General features: G+C 45.3%; 1 protein-coding gene across 5 annotated transcripts in view; it reads left to right on the forward strand.

Annotated features, from left to right (window-relative positions):
- Nucleotides 1-17,267, forward strand: part of MUSK (muscle associated receptor tyrosine kinase) — a 54,140-nt gene that overhangs the window by 16,536 nt on the left and 20,337 nt on the right. For 4 of the 5 annotated variants that reach the window (XM_037373925.1, XM_037373927.1, XM_037373929.1 and 1 more), the window contains exons 6-8: nt 10,388-10,512; nt 14,441-14,600; nt 16,077-16,083. In XM_037373925.1, the coding sequence (XP_037229822.1) occupies nt 10,388-10,512; nt 14,441-14,600; nt 16,077-16,083 (292 nt within the window). Of the gene's footprint in view, nt 1-1,361; nt 1,367-10,366; nt 10,513-14,440; nt 14,601-16,076; nt 16,084-17,267 lie in introns of all 5 variants that reach the window. The other variant, XM_037373926.1, reaches the window with a different exon arrangement.

Here is a 17,267-nt window from a genome sequence, read left to right on the forward strand (position 1 = left end):
AATCATTCTGTCTAACTCTTAGAGGCAGTGAGGGACACTAGACTAGATGATAATAGAAAGCCCACAAAGTGTAAAGCACTAGCTTCTTTCAGCTGTTTTGTGGACTAACCTCTTAAGTAACCTTGGGACAAATCTGCATCACAGATAAATCAAAAGACAAGACAGCCACACCACAATTCACATAACAAGAATGAAAGTATGTATTTAGTCCAGCTGATCTATCAATTTAGATGGACCGTATTCCAGAGATGGGTCCTATTTCAAATGAAAACTGACTCCAGATTGCCATCCAAAAATTTTTCTACATTTTTTTGTCAACACATCTGTACTTAGTGTAGACAAAAGAGGAAAGGGACATACCAAGAGACCACCAAAGCAGTCAGTCAGCACTGTTATGCTGATTCTTGCTGCCTTTCCCATAGATCAGCTATGGATATGAAATCTGAATTTTAATCTGTGCCATCCTCAGAGGTAGGATGTTTTGGGTGAGATGGATCGATAAACAGCAGACTGACAAAGAAGTCTGCAGTTTTGCATTTAAGAGCTGGGTGAAAGTTGCTCAGGGAAATTCTGATATTAATTCTGAGTTTTTGGCTTTGCCATGAGCAGAGGCAGAAACCTTGGGAAAGGATTGCCTTCCCTACACACAGTGATGGTGGTGTATGTACCTGCAGATAGTGTCCTATGGCAGTAAATGGTGATTACTGCAATTTGCTGTTAAAAATTGCAAAGGCTTTGTGGGGAGGGAGCATTACAGGGAAAGAAAATAGTACTGAGCTTGTCTGTAATTACACCAAAGTAGTTTACTGGACTCAGCAGGGTGGCATGGGCATAACTGAAAGCCCAGAATAACTCATTAAATCTCCTCCTACCCAATGTTAACATCTACCATCATCACCCTGAGGTTCTTAGATGCTGCAGATATGACCATAGCTCTAATTACAGCATAAGAGGGCAAGCTGCAGGAGAAAGAAAACAGTCCCAGACCTTCAGCAAATGAACAAAAAAAGTGTGAACTATAAATTTATTCCTGAGGCTTGCTCTGCTGTGACATAGGCATGAGGTGTGTGCTGCCTTTGAGTAATTTGCATAGGGTGGCCTCTTGCACCGAAGAGCTGCAAAGCATGTCTCCTTGGAGCATGAGGCTTCTGACAAGACATGTACCTGAAATTGTTCTTTAACGAGAATTTGAGTCCTTCTATTTTCTCTTGCAAAAACCTCTTTCCCCTAACAAAGAGTTTGGAAAGACACTTATATATGAATTTCTTACATCATTGCATGAATTGTGGTTTTAAGGAAAAAAACAGATATTGCAGACAAAAATCCCTCTGGCTTGTAAACTGTGTTGGGTAGCTAGGAAGCAGGTGTTTCCTGTCAACAGCAGAGTAGAGGATAGAGAATATCCATAGCTATCGGATACAGGGGGGCAGAGCAAACTGAGACAACCATCCTGAAATAACGGCCTTTTCACATCGAAAAACCAATATGGAGCTGGGGCTGAAGACACAGAAAGACACGATTTTGAAGGCAACCTGGAAATCTAACAGAGTCTCTTTATCAGTCCAGTTTTGGTAAGTTGTGGATCAATACCATTTTTCTAAGGCCTTCTGTCTTCCATGGACCTCTTCCAACTTTCTCAGTCAGGTTAGCCTCAGTGGAGGTGAAAGCCCTCTCTTTCCACTGTAACTGACTCTTCCAAACTGTACATCTCAAGATTTTACTTCTAGCACTAATGCCCGTTTTAGTGTCACACAATATTTCTAGGGTGTGTGTGCCTATACTATGGAACAGAAAGTGTCTACTGTTGTTGTGCTGCTGTGTGGAGGAATGGTCCCCTCACACCTCTGAAATTGAATGTAGGCCCAGGCAGACTGTCACAAAAAGGGAACCTCAAACTGTGAGTTGAGAACAGGGAATGAGGGTGAATCTCTTTGTTAGGAGGGACTAGCAGAGTTTTCAGTGCTGAAGACCAAGGACACATGGTGAGGTGAGCAAGGAACAGGCTACTTGTTATCACCCCAGAACAAGAAACATCCTAGCAGCTACTGCTAGCACCGCTTTAAAAGAGATGAAAGGAAGTACTTTTCACATGGCATGTAATTAAATTTATGGCACCGCTGTTACCCATTGGTGGAGACCAGATGTCAGGATGCTGCAGGGCTTATCTCAGTTTTGGGTATCCCAGTGCCTCATGTACTTGCCTGCTCCATTCCTGAGAGTGGGAGGGCAAGACTTGGTGCAGCTGTGGAGGTTTCAGTACATGCAGGCACACTGGTAGCCTCGGCAGTGGTCATAATGGGTAGTGATCATAACTGGAACAAGAAAGAGTTGCTTTTTGACTCAGGAGATGGAAGTTCTTATTCAGTTTCACATGTGATAACGGGTAATGGCAGAGTTAAGCGATGTGTCTCCATGCTGCAGAAAAGCCGTAGCATGGGGGGGTTTAGAAGGGTCTTTCCTTCAAAGAAACCAAACACATATGTAAGACCAGTACTGACATGAAAAGAATTTCCTTGGGAAGTAATTTGAACATGTTATCCTCACTTGTCCTTGAATCTGGTGTTTGCTCTGTATATAGAAATGAACACTTGTACAGAACAGGTTTTATATAGTTACACAGGATATAAGCTATCTATTTACATTTTAGTCCTGGTTATTATAGCTTTGCATATTTGCAAGGTCTGCTTTTAGGATTCCAGAGACATGTATATGTGATGCAAATTCTTTCACAGCTGAGAAGTTACTGTGCTGGCTGGTGCATTTAACATTATATAAGTCCTTCTGCTGATGCAAATTGTCCTACCATCCATAAACCTTGGAGCTCACCCTAGAATAAGGTTACCTTGAAAAGCTATTGCCTTGCTAAGAAAAACTGGCTTTGATATTGATACCAGAGCATAGAATCTGAAGGCATATGGTTCAGGATGGAGATGATGTGGTTTCCTCCAGCACCCTTCCACACATATCTTTAGTTGTTCCTGCCATCTATCTCACAGCCTCAGGCTCTAGGTTGAGTGTCAATGTATTGCTATGCTGTCTGGCCTGTGCTGGATGAGGTGTTAGGACTACTGAAGCCCCAGATCTCACAAATCGCCTATCAGGAGACAGAAGAGCTTTGAGATTTTGAGATTTTGTACAAAATACTCATGTTTCAAATGCATTGGGGAGGTTGTCCCTGAGGATTACCATGATAACCAGGTGAGGGGCAAGGGGATGATGAAGTACTGCTTACTTACAGTGCCCCTGCAGCTTGCTTTTCCAGGGCCCACACCTAACAGTGCTGTTCCTTAATAATACAGTGGTTGTATGCATTTCCTACTGCATTTTTACCATTTTTTCTTTTGATAATCTATATACACATGGTTCTCTGGCAATAAGCATCTTTGCATAGCGATTAAATAAAAACGGATAAGCAATTTCATAGAGATAAGTGGAAGTGTCTCGTATCAGCTTTTCCTGTGGCATTTTGCTCTTCTTTGTGATTACTTGGCAGGCTTGCAAAAAGATAAATATTGCAGTTTTGGTAAGAAATACTTAAAGATCAAAGTGAAACTGACCTTGCAGTTATCATGGGATTTAATTATTAACCCAGTGGTTTTGGAAGTGTGTGGGAGGGTGGCAGCATGCCTTGAGCAGTGGCAAAGGTACAATGTGAGCCATTCCCATGTGGAGGCGTGAGGTGAGCCATGCACAGTGCTGGTTGCTGTCACTGTGAGAGGAGTTACTGTCCATGCTTATGGAATAATTCGTTTGTTCTCTGAGCTGGGATTCAGTCCCGTTGTGTCAGCTGTGGAGACTATTCCTCCTTTGCTCAGCCCTGGCTCTTGGCATGCAATTAGCTGCTGCACACAGCTTGGTGTGGCTGTCTCTGTGACTGCTGATCCAAGAGCAAGATGTGTGGCCTGGTCTTAGCCCTGGTATTTCAAAAATTGTTGGGATTTTACACGGATTAATTTGAAATGTCAGAAAACACAAATGCTGTGGCTTTCTGTGTGTTCATAAATGTATTTGTCAGACCTCCCCTTATCTCTCACCAGTGGGAAGGAAATATAGCCCCTCTGCTTCTTACCTCTCCTGTCTGCCTGGTTTAGACTGGCAAGGAAGAGTGAATGGATATGAGATGAATGAATCTGAATGGGGATTTAAACGACTGGACTTCTCACTGGCAAAGGACTGCGAACACGTTGGCAGAAGTTTGTGGTTCTTCAGAGCATATAGGTGGCAAGTGTAAGTGATTTTTTACGGATTAGTTAGCAAAGTCCAAGTCCAGAGAACTCCTCTCTAGAGAAGGAGTCATTTCAATCTGTTGTGCTTCAGATATGAAAGAGCTACGGGAACACTGGTGAACATAAACAAAAAAAAGGCAACATGTAACTTATCAATTCCCCCAGCAATGTAGACACATTGGTTCTCCACATGTCACCAGCTGTACCAGAGGAAAACGTCTTTTGCAGAAAGGTTTTGTCTTTACCAACCGTGTTTTGTAGCTTAACTGGAAAAACTTTTGGTGTAAGACCTGGCTGTAATCACCCAAAAGGCCATTTTTCATAATAAAATCAAAACAATTTAGGAAAGTGGAGCAGGCTGGGGTATCAGATCTGGCAGTGTGGACAGGCCAGGTCTAGTTCATGTGTTAGGCCAGGCTCAGACTGCTGTGGGAAGAGAGCGTGAACTCATCCTTGCCGGGCGGTTGCTAACACAAGATTAGCCTTTTCTCAGTCCGGACTCTTAGGTATGCTTTATGGTATGCCAGGGCTAGCAAGAAAGTCTGGGATGTGCATACACACAGATGTTGACAGGCTGGTTTAATTCAAGTACATTGGCAAGTGTTGCTCATGTGCTCGAAAGTCAGGGTTCACCAAAGGTAGTGGAGGCTCTGGATAAAAAAAACCCACCCCACACCCGAAAACCAGTGCTTGACTGGGCCCAGCGTGTCAAAGCTAGTGTTAGGGCTCATGAAACCCTGGCTAAAAGGGGCATCTTCCTGCACTGGGGCTGCATGATGGTTTCCTGTGATGTCTGGGTATCACTTTTTGCTTTCCACTTTGTCCCAGGCCACCCAAGCTGCTGCCTGGATGTGACAGGCCCAGTTCAGCTTGCTTTAACAAAAAAACCAGGCCTTACCCAGTCAAAGGGCAGGCATCTACCAGAACTGCAGGATCAGGCCCCAAGCCCTGGAAATGAAACATAGCTCAGTCAAAGGCGACAGGAAAAATAGTCATCTGGAAAGAGTTAACCATTCAAAGCTAGGGGGAGGGGGGGTGAGGGATGCTTTAATCTTTTTATAGTATAAAAATTTTGTGACTGTATTAAAGCCCTACTGTTTGGACTGGATGATATTACCTAATTCTCAGAAACGAGAGCAGCTGGCCACAGTGCAGATACCTCCTAGCAAGCCCTGCAGTGCACATCACATCATTTAGCAGGGCTGTAAAAGAAATGACATTTATTATGGGGCTTAGGAGTGAAACAACGTGCTGGCTTGGCTTTCAGCTGGCTGAATTTCATTTCCAGCTCCTCTGTTTTCCACTTAAGATAAATGAAGCCCTCTTTGCCCACCCTTCTTAAATGCTTTTTGGCATGCATTTGGGTAAATCCTGTGCTGGCAGCCTGGGGGTCCTGATGTAAATGTTGTTAATCTTGTGGCTATATAGGTAAACAGGCAAAGGTCCTGGCAAAATCCACTTTCAGGAGGCTCTGGAAAAGGAGGGCAAGTAACATAGGTGCAAAAAATCACCTGATTATTGGGAATTTTCACTCTGAGGCAAAATGAAAACAAAATGATGTCCTGAGCCCACCAAACAATGTGGATTTTGCAAGTATTTATTGCCATTTCCTTCTTCCTGCCTTTCCCTGCATTCTCACCTGCTTCTCCCTGCCAGTTGCTTAGGTCGGTGCAATCAGGGTTGCCATTTCTTCCTCACCTTTGCCTCTCTTCTTCCTTTGTGTATTTTCATAGAATTATCACAGAATCACAGAACGGTTTGAGTTGGAAGGGACCTGAAAGATCACCTAGTTCCAACCCCTTGCCATGGGCAGGGACACGTTCCACTAGACCAGGTTGCTCAGAGCCCCATCCAGTCTGGCCTTGAACACTGCCAGGGATGGGGCATCCACAGCTGCTCTGGGCAGCCTGTGCCAGTGCCTCACCACTCACAGGAAAGAATGTCTTCCTAACACCTAATCCAAATCTACCCTCTTTCATCTTAAAACCATCCCGCTCTCTCCTATCACTACAAGACCTTGTAAAAAGTCCCTCTCCAGCTTTCTTGTAGGCCCCCTTTACGCGCTGGAAGGCTGCTATAGGATTTTCTTGGAGCCTTCTCTTCTTCATGTCGAAAAACCCCAACTCTCAGCCTGTGTTCGTAGGAGAGGTCCAGCTCCCTGATCATCTTCAAGGCCCTCCTCTGGACTCCCTCCAACAGGTCCATGCCCTTCTTATGCTGGCGTCCCCAGAGCTGGACACAGAACTCTAGATGGGGTCTCACGAGAGCAGAGTAGAAGGGGAGAATCACCTCCCTTGACCTGCTGGCCATGCTGCTTGTGATGCAGCCCAGGATTTGGTTGGCTTTCTGGGCTGCAAGCACACATTGTCAGGTCATGTTGAGCTTGTCCGTCAGCACCGCCAGGTCCTTCTCCTCAGGGCTGCTCTCAATCCATTCTCTGCCCAGCCTGTATTGATACTGAGGGTTGCCCCAACCCAGGTGGAGGACTTTGCACTTGGCATTGTTAAACTTCAGGAGGTTATCATGGGTCCACTTGTCAAGCCTGTCAAAGTCCTTCTGGATAGCATCCCTTCTTTCCAGTGTGTTCACTGTACCACTCAGCTTGGTGTCACTGGCAAACTTGGCTGAGGAGGCATTCAATCCCACTGTCCATGTTGCCGACAAAGAAATTGAACAGCACCAGTCCCAGTTCGGACCCCTTAGGAACACCACTCACCACCTGTCTCCACTTGAACATTGAGCTGTTGACTGCAACTCCCTGAGTGCGACCATCCAGCCAATTCCTTATCCACTGAGTGGTTCATCCCTCAAATCCATGTCTCTCTGGTTTAAAGACAAGAATGTCATGCAGGACTGTGTCAAAAGCTTTGCATGAGTCAAGGTAGATGGCATCAGTTGCTCTTCCCTCATCTGCCAAAGATGCAACCCCATCCTAGAAAGCTACCAGATACGGGTGGGGTGGGGTGGGGGGGTGGGGAAGTGTCACAGTTTTGTGCGTTGGGTTCCTCCATTTAGCTACAGGACTGACTTCCTTGCTGATCCAGTTGCCAAAATGGAACTTGAGCTCATCCTGCTGGTCTTGCCCCACTTTGCACAGGTGGAAGATGACACTGGCTACTCTCACACAACCTGTCTTGGCTTTCCTACAGCACCCAAGTTTGCTGGCAACGGCAATGGCAGGGTGTTGATCATCCACTTATAGATGATGTAGATGATGGGGATGAGAAATAGCTTACGTTATTTTATTTGATGCTGTTTCCCAAAGTGATGAAAAGCCCTTTGGAAAATGTGTCCCTGGGTGTGCCATTAAGTGGCACTACAAAGCCTGTTGGGATCTGAGAAGTCCCAGGGAATTTCTTACTCAAAAATAAAAGAATGTAACACCACCACCCCCGCCCCCCCAGGTTATTCAATTCACAGCATCTAAGCTAAGTACTTAAGTTAAATAGCTAAACTTTGAGTAAAACACTTTTAAAAAGCGTGCAAATGTGAGTACTTGAAATTAACATTTATTAACAAGTATTAAATCTGTAACTTCAGTTTTGAAACTCCTGGAAATGTATGTCGTGGCACTGGGGGTGGTAGCATCTTCCATTCTTCCACACTTAGGAAATCAGCTTATTTCTTTGTAGGCCCGCTTTTATTTAGCTGTCCCTCCTTGTGCTAGATAATACACCTGCAATACTTTCCACAAGAAACATGTGAATGCTTAGCAGCCATCAATAGATTTTTTTATCCTTGTATTTGGTGTTTTATGCTTGAATGGCCTGACCCTTTGCCTTCCCTATGCTGGCAGGCAAGCACTCACACCACCAGTGTGCTGGGGTACCAAAGCAAGTGATCAACAATGGTAGGAGGAGCTTGGGGAGCGGGATGTATTTTTCTGGCCTTCCCACAGGCACTGCACATGAGCTGGACCAGCTGCTGCTCTCAATGTGGCTTTGCTCCCTGCTTGGGCAACTGCCATAATTTTCAAAGTGTCCTTTTTTCCCTCCTAGCTGAATGATTGTTGCAGATTTTGGGAGAGCAGGCAGTACAGAGGAAGACATACATGCCTGAGTCTAGCACTGGCTAACGGGGTGCTGTTAATTCATCACTTTTATATTAATTAAGTTGGGCAGGATCTCAGCAGCAGAATCATCAGGTGGGCAGTGCCCTCACAGCACACTGAGAAACCAACAGCAGCATGAGAAAAGCACTAAGAGCTGAATTCCAGTTCTGGGAGCTAACGTGCTGCCTTCAGCAGGAGACATGGGCATGTAACTGCTGCCACAGGACTGGCCCAGAGGTTTGGGATTTCCCTGAATTAAGTATAAAAGTAATTATGAGCTTGGCCCGAGGCATTCGGGGCTGAATTCATAACCATCTGGTGTTAGTGGCCTGAAGTTTCATTTTGGTTATTATTCATCAGAAAAGTCCCTGGCTAGCAACTGCAGCTTTCCTCATTAGTGGTGTATCTTCATACCTGCTGCCTTGCTGAGGGGTAGGGGGGATGCAGCAGCCCTGACACTGCTCTGCTTTGACTTTAAGCAAGTGGCACCAAACATTGACAATGAGGGACTGCTTGGAGACTGTAGAGGAACTAAGAAGCTGAATGTAATATATATGCTCCTGCCCTTTTCACTTAGCTATCATGAAATTTAATCTTCCTAAAAACCCCTGCCCAAAAGTCTATTGAATAGCTGTGCTTCTAAGAGAAAAACGTTTTTACACTGAAATGTAGTCTTAGTGTCACCTGTCCATGAGCAGAAGCTGGATTTAGGCTCAACACCTTCTCAGGCCAGGACTGGGTGGAAGGACTATGTGGAAAGCATGTACTTTTTTATTTTTTTATTCCAACTGAACTGTTGCAGATGAAGCCTTCCCATCCAAATGGCAGGGACAGATGTTCAGTTTCTGAAGGGTCACTGTGTTGATCTTCTAATTGTTTTGCGTTGGAGGTCTCCATCTGGAAGCAACCAGTGGCCAGTGCCAAGAGGTGCATTGGGCAGAGACACAGAAGACTGTGACATGGTCAGATATGTTGGTAAGAGTAGCCATACAGATAGGAAAAGTGGCAAACAAGGCATCAGGCTTGTCTGAGAACTCCAAGAGAAACTCCCCTGCTTACTAAAATTTCTGATGGAGACTTTTCATCATTGTTGTGCAGCCCAGAAGGAGAGGGCAAGCCTTACTCACTAAGCATAAGAAACTGGAATAAGAAATGGCACAGAACTATTCAGCCTGCTTCTGCACAGAGATTCAGGCATCTCAATTAAAAATTTTTGGTCCAAACTACAATGTTCCATATGGGAAATGTCTTTCTTCTCTGCTTTCCCCTATGTGGTCCAAGTACAGCAGATGAAATACAGCTTGTGAAGGCCATCAGAGTTGTGTTTCTGGATAGAAATAAGTTTTCAGAAAAAAATTTCAGTTCTTCTTTTCACACACACACACAAAATAAATAAAAAAAAGTCTTGGGGCAGGGAGGCACTTGCTTATCTTCAAACTGCCCAGTAACTGTATTACCACAAAAGAAGCAAGTGCAGTAGAGATGAAAAGTCCCTTTAAAACCTGCTTTCCCCCACAACCTCATCTTCCTGAAATCTTTGCCAGGCATTCCCCCATATGTTAGACTCTCACCTCTTAGGGCAGGCTGTCATGATATGGAAAATACTGGGGTTTGAGACGCTCCATGGTAAGTTCTAATCACTGTGATCACACTAGAGGATGTGATCTGACCCTTAACCTTCATGGTATGTGACTGTGCTGATGGTCCTTCTTGATGGTTTTGAACAAGCTTTGCATGAAGACACCTTTGGCAGGGCAGCATGGTAACTTGCTGTGTATTTGCTGTAAGCTATCCCATTTGCACACTACCAACGAATTTGCCCTTGGTTCTTTGCACATTACCTCCTCTGAGACATCAAACTCAGGTGATGTAGAAATTTCCAGAGGTAAAATTTTGGTCTGTAAGGTGCAGAACATAATCACACTGATCACCTTTCTTTTCCTTGTCCCTCTCCCAAGACTGTTGCTCCCTGGGAAGCCTGTGCTACACTCTGTTCTTATTCATAGGGCTATGGCTTATTTCAAGACCTGTTAGGGAGGGAGCATCCCCATGCCTCCCCAGCCTCAGCATTACATTGATGTTCAGCTAGCACCTTTGTCTTCTCCTGCAGTTTTTGCCAGAATCCTGAATGCTCCCGAATCCCAAAATATCACCTTTGGGTCTGTGGTGACATTGCGGTGCACAGCGACCGGCCTTCCAGTTCCCACCATCACCTGGCTGGAAAACGGGAAAGCTGTAAGTACCTCTTTTTTCATTCTTTTGGCCCCAGAGGGCTGTTAGCATCTGGAAGCTCAGCCCAGGGATTAAAATATGGGCTGCCAACCAGTACCCATGGTTTCTATTCCTGTCTTAGTGCTCTGCTGTGTGATCAGGTTCCTTCTGCCCCACCTCCCTGCTACAGTATTGTCCTCTGCAAAACACTCTCCCCCTTCTCCCAGGTGTTGCATGGGTTCATTTGTTAGGGTCTGGAAAGCCTGAGATGAAGGGTGCTTTAGATGTTTACAACTTTCCTCTGAGCCAGAATTTCTAGGGCTTCATCACAGGTTTAGGTATTTCTGCAACCACTTTTCCTCTACCTTTTCCTAATGTGTTAGCAATAACATGGCAAAATTGCTTATTTGACAAAATAAACCAAACTGAGGTAGTTAGGTAGAGCATGCTGTCTTGAGGCAAAATACCTGTGGGACAGCATATATACACAGTATATTTGCAGATGAATAGATCTGAATTTTTCTAGACTGACCTAAGTGATGCACTGAAGTATGTCACCAATTTATTTCTGGCTAGAAGCATGTCCTCAGGAAAGGCATACCCTCTCCAGTGGCAGGCACCAAGAGATGCAAGTAAACTGCTTCTCACAGGAAATTGTTCCATGGTCTAATTATCTCCACCATTTAAAATAGGTGCCTGCTTTAAATTCATCTGGTTTTCATGTCTCGGTATAGGCAATAGCAATACCTTATTTTCAGCTGAACTGAGCTTGACATCTGATATTGCCTCCCTGGGAGCAAGCTGTGCACCACAGTCATAGCAGCTCTGCAAGGGTTTCCTCTAGCATTCATTCAGTTATGGTGGACATATATACTCTCTGCATGGATATATATGGGCATCTATATACTCCATATATATACCTCATATATGGGGCATATATATGGACATATATATAGTCTCTGTGGTCTTTCAAAAGCTTTTTTAAGGATATGAGCCCCAGGGAGTGATGCTGTGGAGACAGGTGGAGCAGCTGCTGTTTGCAGGCCAGCAATCTGCCTCTGCTCTTTCTCGCTGAACCTGTCACCGTCAAATCCTTCTGGTTACTGGCTGACCATAGCCATTCCTGTGGACTTGCTTGTCCAACAGGACCAATAAATGCTCTTGCTCAAGCTTCAGGAGGCTACCTCCGTCCTGGTCTGTATCCCCTCTTCCCATGTATTAAGATACGTTATTAAGGAGCCTGGACTACTCTGCAGGCTGTCTTGCCTTCCTTATCTCCTCTAAATCTGATTGTGTCCTCCAGTCTCATTAGGGCTGATTTTCTATATTCCCTCAAGGTTGCCAGGCAGAACAGCAAATGGATCAGATCTGCCTCTGCAGAGCCCTGTGAGTCCTTGGTAGTTTCTGGTGATAATTATTCTGAGACAATTGCAGGTGCTTATTGAAGACTTCTTCCCCATTGAGGAATGTTCTGATCTGGGATCCCTGGCAATGGCAGAGTATTTCTGGAGCACAGACCTCTACTCTGCCAAGACACTCTGGTGTGTCACTCCCACACAGAGCTGTCTGTGAGACAATGCTTAGCCCCCTCAGGGCCATCTGCTCTGCCCACTCTTGTCTGCAAGGCAAAGCCCAGTCCCAGGAGAGTGGTGCTTTAGACTGCCTCATTTTAAATATGGCAAGGAGATCTTAAAGAAAGCCTGTCTCTGGGAAAGTCAGGCCAAGAAGTGGGTGGACTGGAGCACGTGCATTTGAGGGCTGGCTCACAAGCAAGCAATGGTGAGTCATTAGAAGATGCAATATGACTGTGGCCATACAGTCTCTGAACACCAGCTTGTAGTTGTCCTGAGGTCTAAAGAGTAGGAACCTACTGAAGGTTGTTGAGCTGCCTTTGAAGAGGAGGATGGAAACTCCTCTGCTCAGCAGCTGCCTTGCCTACCTAAACAGAAACACAATTCCTTTTCCTCCTGCTATGCACCACTGGGTATCATGGACCTTAAACTGTAGTTTTCCACACCACAAAGAGTAATTGATCCAGGTGTGAAGATATGAAAAGATCTCTGCTTCAGTGATGGCTGAGGCAATGTTTTAAAGGCTAAAAAAAAAGACCGGTTGGAAACAAAATCTCAGGGAACATATTTGAAAAGGGAAGGGAATCAATTAACAGACGAAAACAGCCTGAGGTTCCTAATAGAGAAAACAACAGCTGGCCAGTGTGGAACTTCGAGGCACAACTACGTGACACTCACCTGAGATTGCCCACAGTGCATGTGAGCACACATACTGCTTGTACTGCTTGCAGTTACCTGAGCACCCTTTTCCTCCCATGGCAAAGGCCAGGATGAGCAATCCTAGCTCTCTGTGCTCGTCAGACACAAGTCTAGTTCTGCTGGGAGTGGAGCTAGGAGGATGGGATATGCCCCAGGCCTGAGACTAGGGAGTGAGAGAAGATTGGATCAGTGCAAGTGGCTTGAGGTCAGCAGCCACTTCTCCTGGGTGGTTACTGAGAGGCAGGGGCAGCCTGTAAAGAAATTCCTCCTTTCCACTAGGAAGATCCCAGAAATGTCTTTGTGCTGAGGAGCTTAGTTTCTGAGGAGAAAAACATTCTAAAAATCAATCTGACCAACACTGTATTAAAAGAGAAAGTTGTGAAAAAAGCCTCCTGAGCTCCCATCCACCTGAACTGACTTCACAGCATAAGGCCAAAAAATACCTCTGGTCCCTGCATTTGCAAAGTGACTGGCATACCACCCATCCCTGATACAATATTTACAAACTGTGTTGGTCTAGTTATTCAGTGATTTCGTCCCATGCATGTTCCCTCACCACAACTCTAAGTTGAGCTTGAGTGAGGCAAAACAAGTATATTATTTTCAGCATTTTCTTTTCAGAGAAAAACCAATCTGCTTAATAAAGTCATGATACAGCACTGATGCTTCCCTTCTTGATTCAATGATTACTGTTAATACTTTGGGAACAGACACAGAACCCATTGAAATAACGTTTCTACTAATCTCCAGGGAAGTCAGATAGATCCCTCCAACCTCTCAGATAGATGCATAGGTAAAATGTTTTGCTGGGACTGATCCAGGGAGACAACTCTCACTGTCCTTAGGGCCACACTGGTGGGACCCACTGGCAACCACATCTTGCTTGGATTACACTTGATGATTCCTACTAGTATGAAGCATAGAGCAGACAATGCTGCTCCTTCCCACTGCCTTTGCCAAGGTAGATTCTTGCTGGACCTCTTACTTTAATGAATTCCATATAAGCAGGAAAGATTTGAGGATAAAATCAAGACCAATTGGCCAAAATTAGCAGGCTCCAAGCTCATTTACCTGGAAATTTCTGATCTGGGAAAAGAGCTGGCCAAAATCACCACAGCTACAGCCCTTTCCGTATTTCCAGGTGTGAGATAAGAAAATCTATGAGATTTCTGCCAAAGTGTTGGAGTCACAGCACTTGCTTTGCTCATGACTGCTTTGGAAGTGTGGCAGTGGTTATATTAATCCAGAATCAACAACTTCCCAACTATTTATTTTCTCCGTCTGTAACTCCAGGATCTACAAAGCCACCTGATGCGTTTCCTTGCTAAGGCATGAACAGGCAAAAAGTCTACTAGTAGAGGTCCTGGAGTAATTAGCCAACTCAATGACATGAGCAAAGCTGAGACTGAAGCCCTCTGGAACAGAAAATTAATTGCAAAAGTATTGCTGAAATGTGAAATACGAGAGGTCTTTAACATTTGTTTTTGTCTGCAAAGTCAGCTGCTATGAAAGCACCAAAATAACACCAGCACCTTTAGTTCTCTGCCACTTCTACCTACTTGCTACATCTTCCTCTGCCAGTTTAAATGTTTGAGGCTGATGCTTTTAGATTTTTCCTTTTGTTTGTCGGTTTGTTTGCCTTTTTTGGAAATAGCACTCCATTGGACTTTTTGCTGTCTTAGGTTTCTGCAGGGTCTATAGTCGAAAGTGTCAAGGACAGAGTGGTTGACTCCAGACTGCAGGTGTATGTCACCCGACCTGGCCTATTCACTTGTCTTGCCATGAACAAACACAGCAAAACTTTTGGAGCTGCAAAAGCCGCAGCAACCATCAGCATTTCAGGTATGCTGGGAAAGAAGGGGTCATTAATTTTTTACCCTTGCAATTGCAGTTCTAGCTTCCCTGTGGTGGGAGAGGGAAGGGGTATTAAGTACTCTACAGGAGGAGGGAAAACCTTGGAGACCTGACATTGTGCAGGGGGCTAAATTTGAGTAGAAGTGTACCCTCCACCAGGCTATTTCCTCATATATTCTTGCAATTCGGAGACTGGCACAACTGTCACTTCCTGAATGTTTGATGCCATCTTGTACTTTGTGTCCCAGAAGCACACTTGGTAAGTTCATCCATACAGAGGAAGTTGTGGCCATGACCCAGTGCTGGTATCACCTAACAGCAAGGTGAAAATAGCTTTTGTGAGCAGTTTGGCTTCTCAGGGTGTTCATCCAGAAAGCAGAGAGGTTGTTGTAAGAGCAGTAGCCCGCCGTGCCTGGGGTAACCTCTGCTCCCAGGGACATCTCCAAATGGGGAAAGGATGGTCCAAAAGAGGAGAAATACCAATGGCCTAAGCTAGCTGACAGCATTTGTCACACCAAGAGAAAGGTGTGGGTGCTTAGTTAGAGGAAAGAGGAATCATCTGGGACTCCAGACATAAGGTGATACTGCTATTAAGCAGGCACCCACCTGCCCCTCTCTCTGTGCCTCAGCTTCTGTTGGGAAAATAACCATGCCCTTTCTTACACTGGGCATTGAAACCTAGCAGCAAGCTCTGCCCTCTAAAAGACTCAGCACCTGGTACTGTATTTTACATCCTCACTTCTGCTTTTAGCCCAGGCAAGGCTCTGCCCCATGAAACAGAGGTACAGGTGCAGTAGGGAGGGCAGATGCTTTAGGCTGGTGGGAAAAGGTGCATTGCTCCCTTCTAGGCTGTGTGTGCTCAGCAAGAGGGCAGCAGCTCCCCAGACCTGAGCAGGAGCCTGCCTTGGCCTCATCCCAGCTCCCAAGGGTCCCAGGGCAGAGGTGTCCTCGTCCCTGGCTAATGTTCAGCACTTCCTCCCCATGCCAGCACAGCCCAACTCCCCACAGCACTGCAAGTGGGGGGCATGGCCATCTGCCTGTGCTGATCCTCCACCCCTGGTTTCTCCCATCTGCTGCCTGCAGTAATTGGTGCATGGGTAACTTAAATAGAGGATGCTATTTGCTAGTTATGTAGGATCCAAAGGATATGGGTAAAAGTGTTTGGGGTGCAATGGTCCACCTCAGCAAGAACTGCATCCAACAGTCCACTTCCTCCTCCTCATTTCATTTCCCCATACATCATCCTGTGCTGCTCAACTCTTCTTCCCCACAAGAAGGTGCAAAATTAAGGACAGAATTTAGCTGCATCCTTTTCAGACAGCTTACAGGTCTCACACAGATTTCCTAGCATGACAATCTTAACACCCCATATCTCAGAGGGGGCAGTGAAGTGTTACTAATGTCTTTTTCATTTCTTTTTTCTCCTGGTTCATCACAATTCCTGTTTCTGGTGCCTGTCAGCAGAGTGGAGGTAAGAATGACTTTCTGTGGCTGCCTTAGAGTTTTCTCTGGGCCAGGGAGAAGAAGAATGATGAACAAAGGAGATTTGGTTAACTGGGCTTATATGAAGGGAGTGGGTTTCTGGGTGCTAGGCATGCAGATGACGTTCAACTTTATACAGGTGTGATTGGAGACTGGGCCCAGATAGATAAGGATGCCTCTGTATAAAGCAAGCAGTGGATTGCACAGGAGTAAGGGTGTTTAAAACATGGTAGTCAGCAGAATGTTCTGGAATAAATTCTGTTCACAGTTACACATCTGCAACTGCACTGACCTTATAAATTTACAGGTAAAAGTTTAACTGCAAGTTAAATAATAATAAATATATTTTGGTTAGGTGATCACCAGGTTTGGGCAAGAGAAGTTTAGATATCGGTTCCAAGCAGAGTTATGGATGGCTAAAGCCACACATGCAGTTGTGATGTGATGTAATCATACATGCAGTCTTGCTTGGTATTTTTTGGAATACTGAACAGTTTGGTTGGCTTTTTCTTTTAGAGTTCTAGCGTATTTCTACATGCTGCACTAGCAGCTGAGTCTGGAAGGAAAATGAGAGGATTAACCTGGAAGGAGGGCTGCGAGCTACTGGCCTTCAAAGAGCAGAGCCTGAGAAAGTCTGAGCAAATGACTTTGCCACTCTGCTGACACAGGTTCCCTGCAAAGGCCCTTGCCTCCCTCACAGGGGATTGCAAGATTGATTCAGGAAGTCTGTAAGTGATTTAGTGACTAGCCGATAACAATGGTAGGCTTATGCCTTACACCTGCACTTGTAGGTGTGACAGGCGTGGGAACAGTGATCAAATGCTCAGCCCTTTTGTCCTACAGTTGTTCTCAACATCTGCTGCACGGAATTCCCTTTCTGTGACAAGGTGTTGTGAGAATCATGTCTGCTACTCCATTGCAGCCTGGTCCATGTTTCCCTGCAGGTTTTAAAAAAGCAAGGAAACAAATATTAGCACTGATGGCTCATCAGACTGCTTCTGCAGCCCATTGAAGTCAGCAGCACAGGTGCCCCACGCACACTTGTGCCCTCTTTTGCCCCTTGGGGCTCAGGAAGGACATACTTTTCAGATTAAGCACAACGAGCATCATCAGGAAAATGTGAATAATGTGACCTCTGCCATGCCAAGGACAGCTCTAGCAGTGTGCTGGGAG

This window comes from Falco rusticolus, chromosome Z (assembly GCF_015220075.1).
Source record: "Falco rusticolus isolate bFalRus1 chromosome Z, bFalRus1.pri, whole genome shotgun sequence".
Lineage (NCBI taxonomy): Eukaryota > Metazoa > Chordata > Aves > Falconiformes > Falconidae > Falco > Falco rusticolus.